The following is a 22,616-nucleotide window of genomic DNA, read 5'->3' as shown; positions in this document are numbered from 1 at the left end:
TGCCATGATATACATTTTGAAATACACCTTGTAAGATTTATGTCAACATTTTACTCAAGAAATGACATCTTAGTCTTTTCAATGCCTTGCTACTTTTATATCATGTTGGCCCAAATTTGGCACTATCATGAGTCATTAGAGGGGAAAAAATCCATTAAAAATATAATTAAATTTTAGTTAACCCCAAAGTTGTATTGAAAATGTTAGCAAACCATTTACACTGTGAAACAATTCTAAAACATTCCCAAGTATCGAAGATCTTTCAAGCATCAAAGTTCTGATCCATGAGGTGTCTTAGCACAGACTTTGTGTTTACATAAAAACGCTGTTTTCAATCAATAAATGACCTACGAGGTTGAAGTAATGAAAAATGGTCATGAAAGCAGCAAATACCTGAGGTACTCACAGCTGTGGAGTAGGGATTATGAGCTCCAGTATTTTCAGCCCAGCAGCCACATCCATAAAGAGCAGCCTGGGGGAAAAAAAGGTAGATAAATATAAATACAGCATTTTAAGAACATTATACATAATTACTAGCTTTCAACAGAAGCCAGAAATTATACCCATCTAATAAAGCCTCATCTAATAATGATGTATAGCACACGCGTGATAACCAGAGGTTGAGTAAGACCTACCCAGACAATGGTCCTAACACTATCAAAACCATTTCCAGCTAAGGATTAATCTAAAATTTTCAGAAAAGAGAAAAAAAAAAATTCTTAATCTTATCAACAGTAACTTCTTCCTTCCCGGAAAAAAATCTTCCCTCTGCTGTAGGCTTGTTGGGTGTGGCTCTTCTGGACCCTTGAAATAACCTCTCAAACTAGGTGTGTGTCAGTCAGATTACTTGGGGAGCTTAATAACCGTGGGTCCCCAGCTATATTCCTGATGGTCTGGAGGCTGTCCCGGGAATCAGCATTGTTAACCAGGCCTGGAATTCAGGTGGTCCCCCTGCCACCCTCCAGTAAACCCTGCTTCAGGCTTTAGCGCCTTTTTCCTCCTCCTTCAGGATAGAACAAGAGGAAATCCAACTGTTACGCACCAAAGGGCTCAGTATATGCTCACCACTGCTCTCGATTCTGGCAGATAGAAAGAGAGGCGACAAAAAGGCCTCTTCAAGCTAATCGCTCTGTGAGGTGGCAGAACAACTTTCTGTGTCTGAAACCACCAGGAACACAAAACACGACTGTGTTTTTATAAAGTGTGTGATAATCATTCCCATTTCGTTTCCAGGTGTGCCACCCAGAATGTCTGGATTCCCCTCTTCAATATCTACTATGATTTCTCTGCCTTTGCAAGGGGAATCACAATTGCTGACTTTTCCATTCCTTAGTTAGAAGCAGAATTCAAAAAACCCGTAGATGGTTATTGCAGAGAAATACAAGGAGGTGTGGTCAAGAATGTTTATGATCACCTGTTTGATAAGAGCAAAATATTAGCGGTAAAGAAATGGCTAAATAAACATTGGCACAGCAACATGTGGAATTTACTGCAAAGGTTAGAAAAAAAAGAATTAGAAAAAAAAAAAAGATACTTAAGAACTATTACAGAAAAAAAACTCCAAAACACTGAGTTTTAAGAACCATTACAGAAAAACTCTGAAACATTCAGTGTTAAAAAAAAAATCCTACAACAATATATTCAGTATTCTCGGTGAACTGCTGAAGGAAAAAGGTACTCCCACAAAAATAGCACTGCTATATTCTAGGAACTTATTTGGGAGGAGTGGAAGCTAAGACAGAGAATGGTAACCAGACAGATTTCAATTTTCTATGATGGTTTATTCCTTTTACAAGGACTTCAGAATTAATTTGTTCCAATATTCTGCATAGAACAGGGGTTTTTAGGAAACAGTCCAGGCAGTTCTGATACCAAGAACTTCACCACTTCATGTGGGAAAATATACCCATTTCGGACCCTTTTCATTGGTGGGCAGTTCTTCCTTCGATTGCTTTAAGGAATATCCACTTTCTTGTAACTTCCACCCACCAATCCTGGGTCTACTCTCGAGAAATACTTTAACCTCCCCCTAAGAGTTCTCCAAATTTGGCTTTTCTAATGCCCTGATTCCCTTTTTCTCTCTCAAAGAATCTGTGAAAAGTGAAAGTCTCTCAGTCGTCTCTAACTCTATGCGACCCCATTGACTATATAGTCCATGGAATTCTCCAGGCCAGAATACTGGAGTGGGTAGCAGTTCCCGTCTCCAGGGGATCTTCCCAACCCAGGGATCAAACCCAGGTCTGCTGCATTGCAGGCAGATTCTTTACCAGGTGAGCCACCAGGGAATCTGTGAACTGTTCCCCAAGAGGTTGAGATGCACACGCCCACTCCACTTCCCTAATGACCCTCCTTGAGAAATGACCCTAAGTCCAGAATAAGGGAGATGAAATCTGACCATGTTCGTGTGATCCAGTTGTCACCCGTCGCTGTCACTGAGAAGACCTCTCTTAAAAGCAGAAACAAGAACTGAATGCAACACCCCTAATATGGCAGACAGTAGGAAATCTATTACTGCCTGTGAAAACACCATGCTTCTAAAATAAACAAGACAGCTGGGTGAGGGTGGCAACTGAAAGTCCTTCAGAAGTGATTCAGCTCATAGATTTCAGGAAAAACTGGCAAACCTGTGGGCTACAGCCATTCAACCGGTCCTACCTAGGATGGGTGCTGGGTCAGCCAGGGCCTCAGAGAACACGCGGCCTCAGTGAAAGGGCCCAACCTTCCTTCACTGAAAACCCTGGATATCGGTCCCCTTTCCATTTCTCACAACTATCTTGACCTGGAGTTCTGCACCCAAAAAGTAGTAAGTAAGACCACAAGGACACTCCTTGGAAGCCCAGTGGAGGTCATGAAAAGAATGTTTATCTTACTCTTGGTCTCCTTTCTCAGCAAATTTCCTTTATGCTATCTCTCCTCAATTTCATGACCTAAAGTTGTCTTCCTTCTTCATTTTCTGAAACAGGCTGGGCTGAGACAGTGACAGGTAACAAAAAAGAATCAGAGACTGTCCCTCTCCTATCCACTCTGTTAGATAAAACACAACGAACTTAAGCAGACCTTTAAAAACAAAAAGCTTCCTTCTTTTTAGTAGTAAAATGTTATCAAAGCTACTGTCATGCAGTAAAAGTAGGTCATGCAAATGATGATAGTATAATTATCATTTACTCTTCTCTGGGTCTTTGTTTCCTTTTTTATAAAATAAGGATATAGTAACATGCACTTCACAGTGTTGTAGGATCACGGGAATTAACACTCTTGCTCCACACAGCCAGCAATTAATAAATAGCAACTGCCACGTTATTAGGAGGGACTGTGATAAGCGATTGAAATGCATGGTATCATTTAATCTTCTAGAACTTTCTGAGGTAGCTATTTATCCCCATTTTACAATTGTGGAAAATAGAACTTCAGGCGTTGAGTAACCTGTCCACGTGAGGGGACTGGTAAGTGGGGAGGTGAGGTTAGAATAAAGTTTACCAAAATCCCAAATCCACACTCAACCCCTAAACTCAACTGCCTGTTTTCATGTGGGTCAGGTAGGGTTTGGAGGACAGTAGAACATAATAATTCCTTTTTCATGTCACATTTGTAAATTCTAATTAGTATAAGCTTCGGAAGGAACGATGCTAAAGCTGAAACTCCAGTACTTTGGCCACCTCATGTGAAGAGTTGACTCATTGGAAAAGACTCTGATGCTGGGAGGGATTGGGGGCAGGAGGAGAAGGGGACGACAGAGGATGAGATGGTTGGATGGCATCACCGACTCGATGGACGTGAGTCTGAGTGAACTCCGGGAGTTGGTGATGGACAGGGAGGCCTGGCGTGCTGCGATTCATGGGGTCGCAAAGAGTCGGACACGACTGAGCAACTGAACTGAACTGAACTGAACTGAAGGAAGCAAATGAAGTTTTCTTTCAAATTGCCACTTTAGCATCTGAACTGTTATATCTATAGCAGGGTAAAATGTGTAATATGCTAAAATTTAATAGCTTTTTGTGCATTTAAAATGTATATAGGAATACCTAGTTTTAGCACATTTTTAAAAATATGAGTCTTTGCTTTTCAAAGACAGTTTGCTTATGTATTGTTTCATTCTATTCTGCTTGTTAAGAAGGACAGCCCTCTACCTCTCATATGATGCTTCCACGTTTCCAGGCTTGTTGCCTCTCTTCCATCTGAGCAATATAACCCGATTAAGCAACTGCTTTCCATGTAAGCAACTTTACCCTCTCCTTCACACCATTTCCTGATTTTTCAGCCTTCACAAACTGTACATTCATAAACCAGTCACGTGGGGCAAATTAATATGTAAGCTTTTTTTTTAAACTGAGGTACAACTGACACATATTTTATTAGTTTCGGGTAAACAGACTAATAATTCAATATTTGCATAGAATGCAAAATGATCAGTTAACATCCGTTAACTTCTGTCAGCATACACAGTCGCAGAACTGTTTTTCTTGTGATGAGAACTTTTAAGATTTACTCTCTTAGTTTTCAAATATGTACGTGTAAGCTTTACAGTATTTCTTTTTCCAAGACAACTCCATGTGCAGTGCGGCAGAATAGCTTCAAGATTGCTGGATGTAATGTCCTGCTAACACAGTCCAGAACTATCCTTGGTTCTCTTGTTGCTATCTTGCTAACCAAAACAAACAAAAACCAGTGAAAAAGTCATGGGAATGGCAATGCGATGAAGGCGGCTTTGCTGGCTTTTCTCTCTCTTTCTCTACCAAGGCATCCAGATCTGATATGCCAAGCTTGGTTTTCCTATTCCAAACTTGACAAATACACAAGACTTTATTATGTGGAAAAATACCATGACCAGACAAAGACTTTTTATACTGAGTTCAAAGCGTTTACACATGTTGAGTAATCATGTTCCATAAATCCCCTTGCATGGCAGGCAAAGAGTAGCACAAAATTAATTATTCTTCCCTCCCCTTCCCACCATAGCACTATGAGTGGTTTGTCTGCCATAAAGGGCAGGTCACAGAATGTCACCAGGGGCTTTGCAAAGATGTCCTCCATGAATCAGATCACCCTGCTCTGAGCACTCACTACCCACCGCGTCCAAAGCAACTGTGATGTGGACTCTTCTTCAAACACAAGATACAAAGCACAACGGGCATGCCAAGCAGCGCTCCAGAGGCAACGTGAGATCCCGGTACTAAGCTCACACACGCCTCACGCAACCGTGACACTTTAACAGACTCTGTGCCGTGCTGCCTTGCTGTGCTGTGTACTCAGTCGTGTTCAACTCTTTGCAATGCCATGGTCTGCAGCCTGCCAGGCTCCTGTGTCCATGGCATTCTCCAGGCAAGAATACAGGAGTGGGTTGCCATTTTCTCCTCCAAGAGACCTTCCTGACCCAGGGATCAAACCCGCATCTCTTGCATCTCCTGCATTGGCAGGCAGGTTCTTTACCACTAGCGCCACTTGGGAAGCCAACAGATTCTGAGGGCATCCAATTTGTTTGTTCACTCAACAAATATTTGTTAAGCCAGTAAGTAATGTGCCAAGTTGGTATACACTCAGAAAGATTATTAGATCAAATGGATTGTTAAATTTCATTCTTAATTTAGTGCTAAAGGCTGGAGATGGGGAGTTGGGGGTGAAGAAGATGTACAAGTGAGCTCGCAAAAAGCCAGTTGCACATAAATTCAGCCTCCCTCATACCTCGATTTCGTGAGTAGTATCATGTGTTGGTGACTTGAAATACCAGTTAGTCTATAAAACCGCTGAAATACTTAATCAGAGAAAGGATTAGAGTCAAAATGCTACTGTTCCTTGAATAGAGGAAATATAAAATGCAACTCTGAAACCATTTTCCCACCTGAAAAGCAAGCAGTCATACAGTCAGGTGCTCACTTCTACAGAGAATGACATTTACAAAGAATGAACATGGGACTCAGTGCATTTATTACATGTCTGATAAATACCCAGGCCAGTACCCAGCCAACTGAAAGTAGTCCAACACACGATTATGTTTGTTTGGTTATAAAGATCAGTAAGAACCCTAGTATTCTGAGGTGGGTTTTCATTTTAGAAAAGATCCTAAACAGGCAGTTGATGATTCATACTACCTAAGTGTTAAGAACAATACCATTTGTTTTTTTCTAAAGACAAAAAAAAAATGTCTCTACTGGTTCAAAAACTTGTGAGCTAGCAAATTCTACGTTCAACTTGTGAGGCTAGTTTAAACACCTCAGTGTTCCTTACCTGCCCAACTCTCCCCGGATGTTTCAAGGCCAAGCCTCCACTAGAAACGGCGGCAGCCACATTCCCTTCGTGGTCCACAACCACAGCGCCCACTGTGTCCAAAGGGCCCGAGTCATTCTCCTGTGGAGCAAAGGGCCAGAGCGTTCACTAAGCACGGTGCACAGCAGCGACCCGACCGCACAACACTTCAAGGACAGTCATGACACAGCGAAAGCTGAGCTTATCCTTAGCTGGAGCATTCGGCAATTGCCTATCTATTGTCAAGCTGACGCTTAAATCCGGTTCAAGTCAAAACTTATTTTCCAGTGAAAGATCCTGAGCCAAGAGTGTCTGCTTGCTTTTCTCTAATAAGAAGCCTAACATGCCTTTCAAAGGGAGGAAGAAAACAACAGTATAAATTGTAATATATCACTGTATCACCTTAATCTCAAGAATTCAGTTCACGACTGAGAATCTGGAAAGGAAAAGATCTACGGTATAAGTGAACTAATAAATGTTCTTATTTGTATTTCTTTAATATTATGCAAAAATTTCTAAAAGTAATATATTCACCACAATAAATGGAGAGAGTGATGTTCAGTCTTGAACTAGACCATGCTACAGTTTTCTTTAAAATTTCTTCCTTGTGAGACACTTGATGGCAAACCCCCTTCTCTGCTGTGTTAATAATATGGTTGCCACTCATATGGCAGAAAACTGCACATTCCTGGGAGCCATCTTTGTGTTCCTGGGTCTTGTTCCAGGCCTCACACGCTTAAGGCATTTCACACATATTGACCATGAGCAGCTGTCTCTTGCCTCGAAGATTTCTGGGTCACCTGTGCAAGGCAGACCAACTTTACACTGCTGGATAAAAATCAGAAGTAAAGGGAGTGGGAAGGAAATTTCATGAAAAATTACCTTTTTAGTATACTAAAGGAGGGCTGTTATAGGTCTTTAGGTTCATTGTGGTCATGGTGGTATATATTTTTAAAGTCTAGGTCACTGGTGCCCTAGAACCTGAGAACCCCATCCTCACCCATACCCCCAAGTCTGTATCAGAGTCAGGGACAACCCCATGTTCAAAGAGACTTCTGTCCATGGACTCTACTTTTGAGAAACAAGGTCTGATACTATCCCATAGGTCATGATCAGCCAAATGTCTGCTCTACTCATTCTAAGGCAAATAATTTTACAGGCACAAATCTGCCGAAGGAGAGACTTAAACCACCTAAGACCAACATTATGTCAGCATAAAAGATTTAAGCTCCCTCTTGTTCCACTACCAATTGGCAGCATACCACCATGACCATACCACCATGACCATACCACAAAGTATTTTAAAACATGATCTTAGCAATCTTACTGCTTCTTTTAGAAACAGACTACTCTCATACAAATAAAAAGGCACTGTAGAATAACCTTCCTCAAAAACAGCAACAACAAAGTCAGGAAAGGGTATTCTTTATTAGTCCTTTTTTATTAACTGTGACTGCTGATCCTACTCAAACATTCCATAAAACAGAATTTTACTGAGGGGACACATAACATATACACAATGATATGAATTATCTGTAAAAACAATTCTCTGCATTTCGATCAGGATATCGTGACTTTAACTTTCATCCCTTTGAACCTTACTGTACAAAGACATGGAAGGATTATACATAGATGGATTTACTATAACCTGTTTTTCAAAAATGAAAAAGCAAGCAAAAGATAGAGAATTCTGTTCCAAATTAAGCTAAATATTCCTAATGGCTAGCAACACCTGCAAAAATCAGAATTACTTCATAAAATATTCAAGAATTAGTTTATAGATTTCACATACTGAAATGGAAACTGAAAGATGATGAAGTAATATTTAAGCATTTTTATGAAGTGCAGGTAAATTGAATGAAAGACAAACAGTGGTATTTTGGCTATAATAATTTCACCAAGCTCGTGTATATAGAAAAGAAATCTTAGAAAGTTTAAAAAATATACAATGACTGTTATTATATAGAGCTACTATTATACTCTTACACTCCATAAATACTTAGAAGTATATGCACCACATAGATACACACAGACCTAATGTCCTTGACTGAAATATGCTAGTTGCATTAATTTTTTGATAAAATTGTTATTAAAAAGCAATGGCATAAATTATAGTTCTTGTCAGATTAAATACATGCGTATAAAGTTGACATACGGATTCCATGTGTCATGGAAAAGACAAATAAAACTTTCTACAATTAACTAATGATCTAGTCATCTCTGTTGAACTTCATGTCAAAAGTTTTCATTTTTCTCACCCCAAATTGGAGATGGCTATTACATAGTTATTGTAAGAATTAAATAAAGTAACACATATAAACTAATAAATCCCGTAGAACAAAGTGTAGGTACTTTCCACATGAAAATTAAGTCTCTAACCTGCACTAACTCTGAAACCTGCCAAGAGACATCATCTATCAGTTACGTATCTCATTAATGTGGTCTTTCTTCTGTATATGCATGAGTGAGTGCATGCTAAGCCGCTTCAGTCACGTCCGACTCTGTGTGACCCTATGGAACATAGCCTACCAAGCTCCCCTGTCCATGGGGTTCTCGGACAGAATCCCATGAATACTGGAGTGAGTGGCCATTTCCTCCTCCAGGGCTTCTTCTGTACAGAATTACTCAAGTATCAAATAGATAAAATACAAGAATAATATCTCGAGTGTAAAAGCACATCCTGAACCTGATGTATGGTGAGATTATCCTAATATAATAATAAATACAGAAATACATTTTATTTTTAAGATATCAAGTCTTCCCAAGACTTGTTAGGCTGCTGAGTAGCATTATAATTGGCCTGAGCTTCCACTTGAGAAACACAGCTGACTTAACACCTTCCATGACAGCACAGTAAGTGCAACAGAAAGCTTCCCCACCTTCAAGCATCCTGAAGATGCCATGATAGATCTGGGTCTGGGAAACCTAGACCGGGCTCCACATTTGGCTCCTAAAGCCAGTCCCCTGCAGTAGTGGGGCCTCTGAGGGCTCAGAGTGTATCAGCTGTGTGTATAAAAGAAGGAGAACTTAGCCAGAATTATCTGCTTTCATGTGTCTGGCTTGGCTGAAACCAAGGAAAATTTGGATATAAGAATACCCAATGACTTTTCTCTTCTCTCTTCAGAAAATCCCACTTCTGATGTCCAATACTAAAAACGATGTTTCTGTAAAGCTATAGTCAAGATGTCTATTTTTAAATAATCCTTTATTCTTTGCTTAATAAATATACATTAAAATCTGTGCAGCACTACACAGATTAGTGCCAAACATATCTACAACAGAGAAAAAAGTTTATTTTGTAAAAATCTTTGCTATTAATTCCCTAAATCATTCACCAAAAGTAAACAGAAACATTTTCAGCTCAAAACAAAAATAAAGTGTGTTAACCGTGCTTTTAAGGGGCTTCAATATATCTGAATTACAGCTTTAACTATAAATTCATATCATAACAAAGTTCCAGAGGATTACCTAAAAATTCCGGTCTCTCAAAAGTAGCAAAGGACAATGTTTTCCAACTGGCAGAACTCCTATACAGAGCTCTGGGGCTGCAACATTAAAGGTGGAAAATGCATTGGTTTTAATCTCAGTGTTTTGTTTTGTTTTTTAATAATCTTACACATAACATACTATGGGATTGTTTTCTTCAAAGTGGAACCATTTGGGGGCCTCAGTGTACATGTTGAATGAGCATGTGTAAGTGATGGTAGAGATCAGATGAACATACTCATGACTTAGATTATTATACAACTGAACTACAATGGAAGCATTGTTGCTGCTGCTGTTGTTGTTTAGTCGCTAAGTTGTGTCTAACTCTTTGTGAACACCATGGACTGTAGCCCACCAGGCTCTTCTGTCCATGGGCTCTCCCAGGCAAGAACAGTGGAGGGAGTTGCCATTTCCTTCTCCAGGGGATCTTCCTGTCCCAGGGATCAAACCCACATCTCCAGCATTGGCAGCAGGTGGGTTCTTTACCACGGAGCCATCTGGGAAGCCACAACGGATGCTTTACAAAGCTTTAAAACATTTTTATTCTTATTCATATGTTGTTTAATTCATAGTATTTAATTTGAACTCATAATGAACGACTGGTTAAGAATAGCAACCTAAGATATACTGGAGTTGAAATCAAAATTGAGGAATTTAAGAAAGATGATAATTCTGATAAGTTCTTTAAAATAATATTAACTAGATTATTAAATTGCGTTCATTTGATCAAAATACTGATAGAATACATCTCAATGACTTAAAATCAGTTTAAAAATATAATGATGAATATATCTAGTTTGGCTTCTTGTGTTTCTGGAATAAATATTAATCACACTTTTAAAATTCTAATTCAAAAAAATTTAACTCTAAATTAAATATACACACCTAGCTATGACTCAGCAACTATACCCCTAAGTATTCACCCCAAACTGAAAAACTGAAACTGTTAGTCGCTCAGTTGTGTCTGACTCTGTGTGACCCCGTGAGCTGTAGCCTGCCAGGCTCCTCCGTCCATGGGATTTCCCAGGCAAGAACACTGGAGTGAGCCAAACTCCTCCAAAAGACTAGAAGCTCCACAAAGGCAGTAATCTTTGTATGTGTTACTCACTAGCATAAGCGAAGCACCCAGAAAAGGACTTGACACCTCTTAAGTACTCAAAATATATTTGTTGAATGGATGAACAAATAAACAAATGAATAATATACTTTTAAGAAAAAGGAAAATAACTGCTGTGATCTAAATGTGCCCTTCCAAAGTTTCACCTATTGCAATCCTAACCCCCACAGTGATGGTAATGGAGGTAGGGCATCAAAAAATGAATAGGTCATGAAGGCAGAGCCTGCATGAATGAGATATGCCATTGTAGAAGAAGCCCAAGAAGTTTCCATGCCCCTTCTGGCATGTAAGGCTATAGCAAAAAGATGGCCATCTAGGAAGGAGGTCCTCATCAGATATCACATCTGCCTATGCCTTGAAGTTGGACTTCCCAGCCTCCAGAACTGTGATAAATACATTCCTATTGTTTGTAAGCCATCTGGTCTCTTGTATTTTGTTGTTATAGCAGTCTGAAAGGACTAAGACAATAATCCAAGAAGGAAAAGGACACTCGGGAATGAAACAAGGAATGAGCAAGCAAATACAATGGCAAACATGCATGTAAATCAAAATTAATATTGTCTTCAAAAATAATAATAGTGTATTATTGCGCTTCCTTGGTGGCTCAATGGTAAAGAATCTGCCTGTCAATGCAGGAGACCTGGGTTCAATTCCTGGTCCAGGAAGACCTTACATTCCAAGGAGCAACTAAGTCCATGTGCCACAACTACTGAGCCTGCATTCTAGAGCCTGGGAGCTGCAGTTACCGAAACCCGCAGCCAGGGGAGGAGCTGCAACGGGAAGCCTGCAAGCCACAGCTAAAGAGCAGCCCTGCTCTCCACAGCTAGAGAGAAGCTCGAGTGGCAGTGAAGACCCAGCACAGCCAAAAAAGGAAGCACAATTATTAAAAAAAAAAAAAAAAAAAAAGAGCGTTATTAGATGATCAAGATGGGGTTTTAAAATCTGGCTATGTTATCACAAATACACCTGAAAAATAAGGACGTGAAAAAGCTGAGAGCAAAAGGACAAGGGAAAGAAGAGAGATACCCAGTGGGACCAACCAAAACAATGGAACTAATTCACATCAAGAATACCAGTTTTAAGACAAAAGGTTAATAGGACTAAAGGATGTCTACATGGTAAATACTGAAAGTTTAGATAAGCCAGGGCGATATAGTAATTCTAAATCTGTATGTACCTAAAATGAAAAATAGCCTCAAATGTACATAAAGCAAAAACAGAGCAACATAACGAGATAGTTTAACACATTTTTCTTACCCATGAATAAGGAAAATGACTTAAAGCAAACAAACAAACAAAAATTCAGTAAGAAATAAAAGATCTGGGGACTTCCCTGGTAGAACAGTGGATAGGAGTCCACTGGCCAACGCACGAGTTCAATACCTGGTCCAGGAAGATTCCACACGCCATGGAACTAAGTCAATCTGACACTGCTTCTGAGACCACACTCTAGCAACTGCAAGCCGCAACTCCTGAGCTCGCGCTCTAGAGCCCAGGCTCTGCAACAAGAGGAACCATTGCAATGAGGGGCCCATGCACCATGAGGCAGAATAGCCCCTGCTCGTGGCAACTAGAGAAAGCCCACGTGCAGCCGCGAAGACACAGCACAGCCATAAATAAATAAATACAATTTTTAAAAAAGAAAAGGTCTGAATAGCACATTAAAAGGCATTCACGGAATTTTGCTCCAATTAGAGAGAAAGCATTGTTTTCAAACACAAGTAAGTATTTTTAAACATTGACCACACATTAATCCATAAACTAAATCACAGCAAATTTCAAGAAACAACATCAAACAGAAAACACTCTCTGACTACAATACAATTAAGTTAGGAATCAGTGAAGATAAATAAAAATTTTTTAAAAAGAAAAAAGCACTGCTAAATAACTTATGGATCAAATAAATCTAAATATAAACAAAAATACAAAATAACCAGTAATAATTAAAAATACTACATTTCAGAGAATTCCCTGGAAGTCCAGGGGTTAGGACTCTGTACTTTCACTGCCAAGAGCGCAGGTTCAATCCCTGGTCAGGGAACTAAGATCTCTCACAAGCTACATGACCAAAAAGAAATAGACATATAAAACACTGCATTTTAAAACTTGTGAGAGATTAAATAAAAGTGGTACTGAGAGGGAAAGTAATACCCAAAGTATTGATATTACAAAAGAAACAAAATAGTAAGCTAAGTGCCCAACTAAATAAGTTAGAAAGGGAACAAGAAAAACACAAGGAGAAAAAACAGAAGATGAAAAATCAATGAAAGAGGAATGAACACCAAATGAAAAGATCCAAAAAGGCAATAAAATAAATAAACAGAAGAAAGAAGGGCAAAATCAGTCTGTGACTGAACAGACTTTTGTCTGTTTGTCGAATGGACAAACTGAATGAATGAAATTGAACAGGCAATGATTTTCTCCAGGCACCAAAGCTCAGCAGGGCTCAAGCCTCCCGCCTTCTCCTCCGGAGGGAGGCTTGGCTCTTGGCAGTAACAGAAGACACTATCAGATGTCATGGTAGAGGTGGCGTTCCTGACTCACTCTGCATCCCCTATCCCTGCCCCACAGAGAAATACCACCCTTCTCCAAGTCCCAAGGTCTCGAAAACCCCAGAAGAGGTCTTCTCAATCACCTCCCTAACACACAGGGGCCCTGGCCCTGAGAGCACAACCTAAGCCCAGCAGCTCTCCCCTCTCTGGAAGCCTCTTTATACACTGGCTTCTTCTAGGCTCCTCTGCGGCTTGTCTTGCCCCTCATCCACCTATAGGCAGCAACAAACCAAGTGTCATGACACTTTTTAATTGTACCTCATTAATAAGTCAAACTTTCTGTCCTCTGAAACTGCCTTTTGCTGTTTTTATGCATGATCCAGGCTCAGCCTCTCCAAAGCAATTTTCCTCTAACTTCTCGTATTCCTCTGATTATTTCATATTTCAATCTTCCCTAAATATAATGCTTTTGCACATCATTCCTAAATGAGTTTTGTCCCAAGAGCACATCCTTAACAACTGCTGAGAAATCTTTCGCTGGTCCCATAATAACCAAACTGAAGCCCAGAGTCGTTTCTCACAATGTGGAAGTGATCTTTATTTCAGGAGGCTGTGCATGCTCTGTGGTCCAGTGTTCAAAACAAACTTCTAAGGCTTTTCCCATGAAACATGAAGCCTCTCACTTTATCCACAAAGAGATGATATGTCTTTATACTGGACACACACCCCACCATTCGATGTTTTCTTCCGGTAACACTTCTTTACCGCCTTCTCATCCCCTAGATCAACCATCTGGATCACACTCCTCACGTTTGACTAACCAATTCGGTTTCTTTAATTCCAGATTGCTTTCCTAAAAGCTCTAAATAATTAGTATTCATACAATATTTTAGCTTTAAGTATTTTAGCTTTTACTTTTTCTACTGGAGAGCTGGTCATCCTTCACTGTCTTAAACTCAATGATTGCTGTCTGGGAAACAAGTTCAAGGGAGGAGGAAATCAAGATTATTTGGCAGTTTCACCTCCGAGAGGCACATATACGAAAGGACTTCAACCACAGAGATGGTGCACCATGCTACCAGCACACACACTAATAGGCTATGAATGTCATTACCTGGGCAGATTAAAAACACGTAAATAAATGAGCTAAGACTGCTAATTAAATAGACAGCAACAAAGTCTCTTTAATAAGAGCAGGCAACCTTTTTCAATTTAGTTGTCCAATTTGGCTCTTTCCAGGAACACCTGGTCGTGGTCTGGACTTCTGGTCTCGCTTTCATTTCAGACTTACATGTACCTTCTCTGGATAAAATTACACTTTTTCTTTTAAATACCAGCACTCCACTGGCCTTTGAACTGACTCTTAAAGCAGTGGGGAATAACAGATAAAGGACTCAAAGGTAACTTGGACAATCTGGAGTCTATTCCTGCCAATGAAACACCATGACAATTGGGATGGGTCATTTAACCTGGATTTAAATTCCACCCTCTTCAGACTTTAGAACAATATTTGACACTGACTTTAGTAACAAAGTAAAAGTTACTTCATGTGATGTGAAATTTTTTTAAGTACAGCAGTATTCATTTGACCATATAATTATGAGTATACTCACAAAAATAGAAATTGTCATTTAAAATGATAAATACATAACAACTAAAGATCAGCATATTAAAAAGCAAAAGGGGAGCAAAAATGCCCATATACTTATTTTCCTTTTGTTCCTCAATAGATTAAAATCTTATTAGAAATTAGAGATAAATCAAAGAATTACAAAGAATAAGAAGGAGTTAAGTATAGTTTAGAATATAAAATACAATCTAAACTAATTATGATAGTACTAAATCTCAGAAATTCTAAAACCATTCAAATTAACTCCAATGATGTTTTCAGAGACTTCCAACACTTCAAAGCCTATGTTTAACGCAAATAGCCGCGTTATATTTCAAAATATTCTCCTCATTTGCGTCCAAGTACAGTCAGTGCAAATAGATGTTCGGGAGGACTCTGGCTTTGGACTTATTTCCTCCATGGCCTATTTCACTTTGCCAAATTCTGTGAACATCTGAATCCTTTCAACTGCCGTGCCCCCATGGGGGATTACAGACTGCCAAAACCAGAGTTTGGTCTGACCAGAAAAGTTTGTCAGAAGTTGGTGCACTGTAGTTTGGTTTTTGCATACCAAAAATTGGATCATGTACTGCTATTCACGCCGCCTCTCTAGATGGTCTCACACGTTCACATTACCTGCCCAGCCCCCGTGAGCATTTGGATTTGAAAACACTGTTCTGCAGAAACTCTGTAGTGCAACCTGCTTATCCACTCACAGGCTTCTTCTAAACTTAGGAATTTCTCTTTCTCTCTACAGTTATGTAAGCCCTACTCTTTAACCAAGACATTAGACCCAAAGACTAAAGTATTAGTCACTCAGTCATATCCAGCTCTTTGCAACCCCATGGACTGTAGCCTGCCAGGCTCCTCTGTCCATGGGATTTCCCAGGCAAGAATACTGGAATGAGTAGCCATTCCTTTCTCCAGGGGATTTTCCCACCCCAGGGATTGAACCCGGATCTCCCACATTGCAGGCAAATTCTTTACCGTCTGAGCCACCAGGGAAGGCCCAGCTTAAACTCTAGCTCTTCATAAAGCCTACCATGTGCTTAGAGTGACTTTCTCCATCCTGCTAATCCCTGCAGCTCTTGTGGATGATTTCATTCTTCTGCCACATACCAAATCAGGTTGATATGAGTTTCCTTTATTGCTTAACTCCTCTGGAACACATAAAATGGTCAGGGCCTCTCAATTTATTCCCTAAAACCTGCTTGAAAACCTGTGTATAAATAGTACTCAATAAATGCTTGCTGGTGATAATGATGAAGTCAAGGTAAAACAGGTACTGCAAAGAAAAACTAAAGATCCCAAGAGGCCATGACCTCCGGTGGGCACGCCACTCCAAGCCTGTGCACTCCTCCAGGTCACTGACTGGTGAGTTCCTCAAAGTTTTAGGTGATACAAATCGGTGAAGCAGTGAAAATGGAGCACTGCCTATTCCTTGACTAAAAAACATAAAATGACCACAGAAGAGATGACAACGCTTGTACAGTGAAAATGCTCTCAATGTGGGGGGCGGGGGGGGGAGCACAACCACAGGCTTCATAGACCGTCTTAGCTTGCAAGGCAATCCCCATTTCCATTCCATCCCCTATCGCTCCTTGGAAAATCACACAACCAAAATAAACAAGTGCTAGAAAATGGGTAGGAATTTTTGTGGTGGTGAAGGTTCATTCTTTTTCCTAGGGGGAGAGAAAAAAAAAGACATGTTCTAAGAGTACATTTGTAAAACAGGCATTTTTACCTGCATAACAGAAGTGGGAATTGGTCACATTTCTCTAGATGGCTAGATGGGCACGCCCCCTTGTGGACACTTCCTGACTCAACTCTAGAGTGGTTGATTGCTTCTGAGATATTAGTTCCCTACAATCACTTCCTTCACTTACTGAATAATATTATTAGTACTATTTCCAGACAACTTAACTTTTCTTTCATTATATCCCCAAATACAAGCTTATTGTTAAAAGTGAGGTATAGTTTTGGACTAACAATATGCCTGAAGCATTAGAAAGAAGATTCAAACTTGTAAGACTTACAATTAAAGAAAATAACAGATGCATTGCTCTCTCAAAATTTATAGTAGAATCATTGATTGTAGATGTTAAAATTAGTAATGTTAATTGAGTAAAGGTATTTTTCAAGGCACTGTGATAGGAATTAAAAACAAATGCTTATGCCTCTATATGCCTACATGAATAAGATAAAATAACCACACACATCAATCTCAAAATGGCAAAAGCAGCAGATAATTCAACAAGCACTTATTGAGTGCCCATTACATGTGCTAAATAGAAGAAAGGAATTTGTTTTAATCTGGGTAGCATTTGAGCTGGTCCTTAAAGAAGGGCTTGGATTACAATTTCAGTAGGCAAAGTGGCAGGTATTCCATTATTAATTATCATTTATTCCACAAAGAGAAAGAGACATGAGCAAAACTTAGAAATGAGAACTTTCAGCAAATTCATTAAAAATCAAATGCAGAGATGTAATTGGTAGTAGGGGGGAAAAAAAAGATTATTCCAGGAGAGAAATAATGGAAAAGGAGGTTGGGTACAAGCTTGAAGAGGGTTTATAAAGTCAATCTAAAGAAACTGGGTTTTAACTACAGATAGCAAAGATTCTATTAAAGTTTCTCCCAAGAGAAGGATAAGACCAATACAGGTATTTTTAAGGAAATGTATATTGGGATAATACACAGACTTAAAGAGGAATGGGGAGAGTCTAGAAGTAGGGAGGCCAGTTAGAAAGATACTGCAACCATCCAGTCATCAAGGAAAAAATGGTATAGATTTAAGAGTGATAGGTATGTCAAAAAGAAGCAATCAAAATAAAACAAACAAAACAAAAAATAATACCTATATTTATCAATTGTTTAATGAGCACTTATTATATATAATATATAATATGAGGTTAAAAGATGCTTGCTCCTTGGAAGGAAAGCTATGAGAAATCTAGAAAGCATATTAAAAGCAAAGACAGCATTTTGCCAACAAGGTTCATATGGTCAAAGCTCTGGTTTTTCCAGTAGACATGCATATGGATATGAGAGTTGAACCATCCTTTGAGAAGGCTGAGTGCTGAAGAATTGATGCTTTTGAATTGCGGTGCTGGAGAAGAGTCTTGAGAGCTCCTTGGACAGCAAGGAGATCAAAGCAATCAATCCTACAGGAAATCAACCCTGAATATGTATTGGAAGGACTGATGCTGAAGCTGGAGCTCCAACACTTTTGCCACCTGATGCAAAGAGCCGACTCACTGGAAAAGACCCTGATGCTGGGAAATATTACGGGCAGGAGGAGAAGGGGGTGACAGAGAACGAGATGGTTGGACAGCATCACCAACTCAGTGGACATGAGTTTGAACATCAAGAAACAGTGAAGGACAGGGAAGCCTGGTGTGCTGCCATCCATGGGGCGGCAAAGATCGGACACAACTCAGCGACTGAGCAACAGACATTATACGCCAAACTGAGAAACCATGGCAACCAAAACAGATAGGGTCCCTGTCCTCCTGGAACCTGCACTGTAATGGAAGAGAAAGACATCAAACAAGCACCCTCAGAGAAAGGCAGCTGGAGCTGCATGACCGCTTGAGTGACAGGTAGGAGGGGGAAGGGCAAAATTTCCGGGATCTGGAATCACAGGACAAAGGCCCAGACTCCTGCAGCATCTTGACAGTGTGACCTCCTGAGAGTAAAAGAACAAAAGACTGGAAAGAAAGACAGGCATCTGCTCCTATCAAGTCCTGTGGGATCTGTTAAGGGGCTGCACTTTATTTCTAAGTGCAGCTGGAAGTGACTGAAGAGGGTCATGACAAAATCAAATTGAACTGTTAAGTGATTCCATGAATGCTGTGTATAGAACTGACTGGAAGTGGCAGCAGCAGACGGACTGGGATGCTACCACAGTCATGCAGGAGATGGTGATGAACCTTGACTCTAGACTTGCTGAGCTAAGCTAGACATGAGACGTGTAATAAGCAACTGGAAAAGTCAGGGCATGAAAGTGGGATGGAAATAAAGATTTGGACTCATTCACTCAAACACAGTTTCATGGGCACTGTGTCTGGTGCCTGTTGAAAAATAAACAATGACCTGGAGACAAATTCTGGAATAAGGTGAAAGGAGAAAAGAACTCCAGTCTTCCTAGAGGAGAGCTAAATGAGGAGGAGTGGACATGAACTTAACTGGATGCAATCATGGAACTACCAACTCCTCTAAAACATTCTATGTTCACTGAAGAAATGATTACTGAGCAGGTGCTTTTCCAGGCCCACTGTGACATACTAAGCAGAAAAAACGACTCTCAAATTCTGCCCCAATACCTTACACATCCCTGCAGATTTTCATTTAGTAAATTGAGAGTAGAGCCTAAGAACCTCCCTCCCACCAGTACATCTAAAACTACCCAGATGGGGATTTTCCTGGTGGTCCAGAGGTTGAGACTGCATGCTTCCAATGCAGGTGGCGAGGGTTCGATCCCTGGTCAGGGACATGTCATGCAGTACAGCCAAAGAAAACAAAAACAAACACACTACACGGATGAAGATAACAGTTAGCCAGGTTGAGCACACACTAGAATAAAGAATCTCTCAATGAGAGAATCAAGAGGTTTGGACAGGCTCTGTTTTGCCAGGGAGAATATATTAGAGAAGTGTCACACGGAAAGACAGCAGTCAGCTGGCACCACATGCTGACAGTATGGCTGAGCAATCTCATGTCCAGAGCGGCTCCACGTCTGCCCCGGGCCTCTGGACTGGCCCATGTCAGACCTTGACCAGACCTTCTCTGGTCAGACCTCTCCTGGTCCTCTGTACCCATCTCAGCCAGCAACACTCCCTCCACTCCTTGAGTGATCCCAGCCTCGGCTCTTGAATAGTTTCTGGCCTGTGACTTTTTATTCAGAATGTTCTAGGCTGATTACAGAAGACATGGGCCAGTCAGGACTTTGAAAACTCCAGTTTTCCTTCATCTTACTTAAGCAGTGGGTCTTATCTTCTGATCTTAAAGCATCCCTGTTACTGACCTCTGTGTGTGTGTGTGCGCGCGTGCGCGCGCGCCAGTGTATCCACATTTGTCTTTTCACGTGCTGGTTTCTTCTGCTGGCCTTAACACATGCGTATATTGGCTACACACGTGTTAACACCACTATATCTGTGACAGGTCAACTCAGGTCATTAACACGTGGGGATACAGTATGAGGACATATTTAAAAATTCTGACTTAGAACCTCATGCTGTAAACATCATGATCTGAACCAATTCCCAGACAGGAAGACGTCTATGAAATTCCATTCACTGGACGAATTTCCACTTAGGAAAGCTATAATATGACAATTTGTACATTACATACAAGGTCAGCTAAGATTATCCCAATGATAACGAAGGAATAACTTCATTTTCCCCTCCTATGATTCTGGTTAAATATCAAAACTTACAGGAGGCTCTACCGAGCTGATGGATACTCAAAACAGAGGGCGGATTTACAAGTCTAACAACATCTGATGTCAACCTATAATAAGCCTCCTGGAAAACCACATTCCCTTACAAAATAAAAACAGCAGTTATGGTCTGTTAACACTGATTTCTTGCTTCACTAATCTCACTTATAATTTTAAAACTCAGTGTAAATTTAAGGCATAGTTTCATGAGGGTTTAAGAAGATTTGGGAAGAAATCCAACCTACTAGGTATTGAATCTTTATACAAGAACTTAGAAACTTTTTCTGAAATATTGCCCAGCTATCGAGGGTTGAAAGTTCTGGATATGGATAATTGATGAATTGGCATAAACTGCTACAAACTGTAAATCTTTAAAGAAACTCCATCAATTTACATTGCAAAGGAATACTGCTCATCAGACTGTATAACCTATGTCAATGCATGAGGTGGTAGTAATCTAGTAATAGAAGCAATTAAGTTACTGACCTACTTTCTGATTCACACGTAAGTGCTATATGTAATTAATCAGTAATCAGATAATCTTCAGATCAGATCAGATCAGATCAGTCGCTCAGTCATGTCCGATTCTTTGCGACCCCATGAATCACAGCACGCCAGGCCTCCCTGTCCATCACCAACTCCCGGAGTTCACTCAGACTCACATCCATCGAGTCAGTGATGCCATCCAGCCATCTCATCCTCTGTCGGTCCCTTCTCCTGCCCCCAATCCCTCCCAGCATCAGAGTCTTTTCCAATGAGTCAACTCTTCACATGAGGTGGCCAAAGTACTGGAGTTTCAGCTTTAGGATCATTCCTTCCAAAGAAATCCCAGGGCTGATCTCCTTCAGGATGGACTGGTTGGATCTCCTTGCAGTCCAAGGGACTCTCAAGAGTCTTCTCCAACACCACAGTTCAAAAGCATCAATTCTTCGGTGCTCAGCTTTCTTCACAGTCCAACTCACATCCATACATGACCACTGGAAAAACCATAGCCTTGACTAGATGGACCTTTGTTGGCAAAGTAATGTCTCTGCTTTTCAATATGCTATCTAGGTTGGTCATAACTTTCCTTCCAAGGAGTAAGCATCTTTTAATTTCATGGCTGCAGTCACCATCTGCAGTGATTTTGGAGCCCAGAAAAATAAAGTCTGACACTGTTTCCACTGTTTCCCCATCTATTTCCCATGAAGTGGTGGGACCGGATGCCATGATCTTTGTTTTCTGAATGTTGAGCTTTAAGCCAACTTTTTCCCTCTCCACTTTCACTTTCATCAAGAGGCTTTTTAGTTCCTCTTCACTTTCTGCCATAAGGGTGGTGTCATCTGCATATCTGAGGTTATTGATATTTCTCCCAGCAATCTTGATTCCAGCTTCTGTTTCTTCCAGTCCAGCGTTTCTCATGATGTACTCTGCATAGAAGTTAAATAAACAGGGTGACAATATACAGCCTTGATGAACTCCTTTTCCTATTTGGAACCAGTCTGTTGTTCCATGTCCAGTTCTAACTGTTGCTTCTTGACCTGCATACAAATTTCTCAAGAGGCAGGTCAGGTGGTCTGGTATTTCCATCTCTTGAAGAATTTTCCACAGTTTATTGTGATCCACACAGTCAAAGGCTTTGGCATAGTCAATAAAGCAGAAATAGATGTTTTTCTGGAACTCTCTTGCTTTTTCGATGATCCAGCAGATGTTGGCAATTTGATCTCTGGTTCCTCTGCCTTTTCTAAAACCAGCTTGAACATCAGGAAGTTCACGGTTCACATATTGCTGAAGCCTGGCTTGGAGAATTTTGAGCATTACTTTACTAGCATGTGAGATGAGTGCAATTGTGCGGTAGTTTGAGCATTCTTTGGCATTGCCTTTCTTTGGGATTGGAATGAAAACTGACCTCTTCCAGTCCTGTGGCCACTGCTGAGTTTTCCAAATTTGCTGGCATATTGAGTGCAGCACTTTCACAGCATCATCTTTCAGGATTTGGAATAGCTCAACTAGAATTCCATCACCTCCAGTAGCTTTGTTGGTAGTGATGCTTTCCAAGGCCCACTTTACTTCATATTCCAGGATGCCTGGCTCTAGGTCAGTGATCACACCATCGTGATTATCTGGGTCGTGAAGATCTTTTTTGTACAGTTCTTCTGTGTATTCTTGCCATCTCTTCTTAATATCTTCTGCTTCTGTTAAGTCCATACCATTTCTGTCCTTTATCGAGCTCATCTTTGCATGAAATGTTCCTT

The 22,616-nt window shown here is 40.3% G+C and overlaps 1 protein-coding gene across 6 annotated transcripts in view; it reads right to left on the bottom strand.

The window, feature by feature from the left end:
• The window catches only part of TASP1 (taspase 1), a 317,056-nt gene that overhangs the window by 200,648 nt on the left and 93,792 nt on the right, over window positions 1–22,616 (bottom strand). For 5 of the 6 annotated variants that reach the window (XM_027560288.1, XM_027560285.1, XM_027560290.1 and 2 more), the window contains 2 exons: window positions 6,223–6,342; window positions 394–472 (listed from right to left, as the gene is read on the bottom strand). In XM_027560288.1, coding sequence (XP_027416089.1) covers window positions 394–472; window positions 6,223–6,342 — 199 coding nt within the window. The remainder of the gene's footprint in view (window positions 1–393; window positions 473–6,222; window positions 6,343–22,616) is intronic. The other variant, XM_027560289.1, reaches the window with a different exon arrangement.

Source organism: Bos indicus x Bos taurus, chromosome 13 (genome assembly GCF_003369695.1).
Source record: "Bos indicus x Bos taurus breed Angus x Brahman F1 hybrid chromosome 13, Bos_hybrid_MaternalHap_v2.0, whole genome shotgun sequence".
Taxonomy (NCBI): Eukaryota; Metazoa; Chordata; class Mammalia; order Artiodactyla; family Bovidae; genus Bos; species Bos indicus x Bos taurus.
Note: the sequence above shows the minus strand (reverse complement) of the source record. Positions and strands in the feature narration are given on the sequence as shown.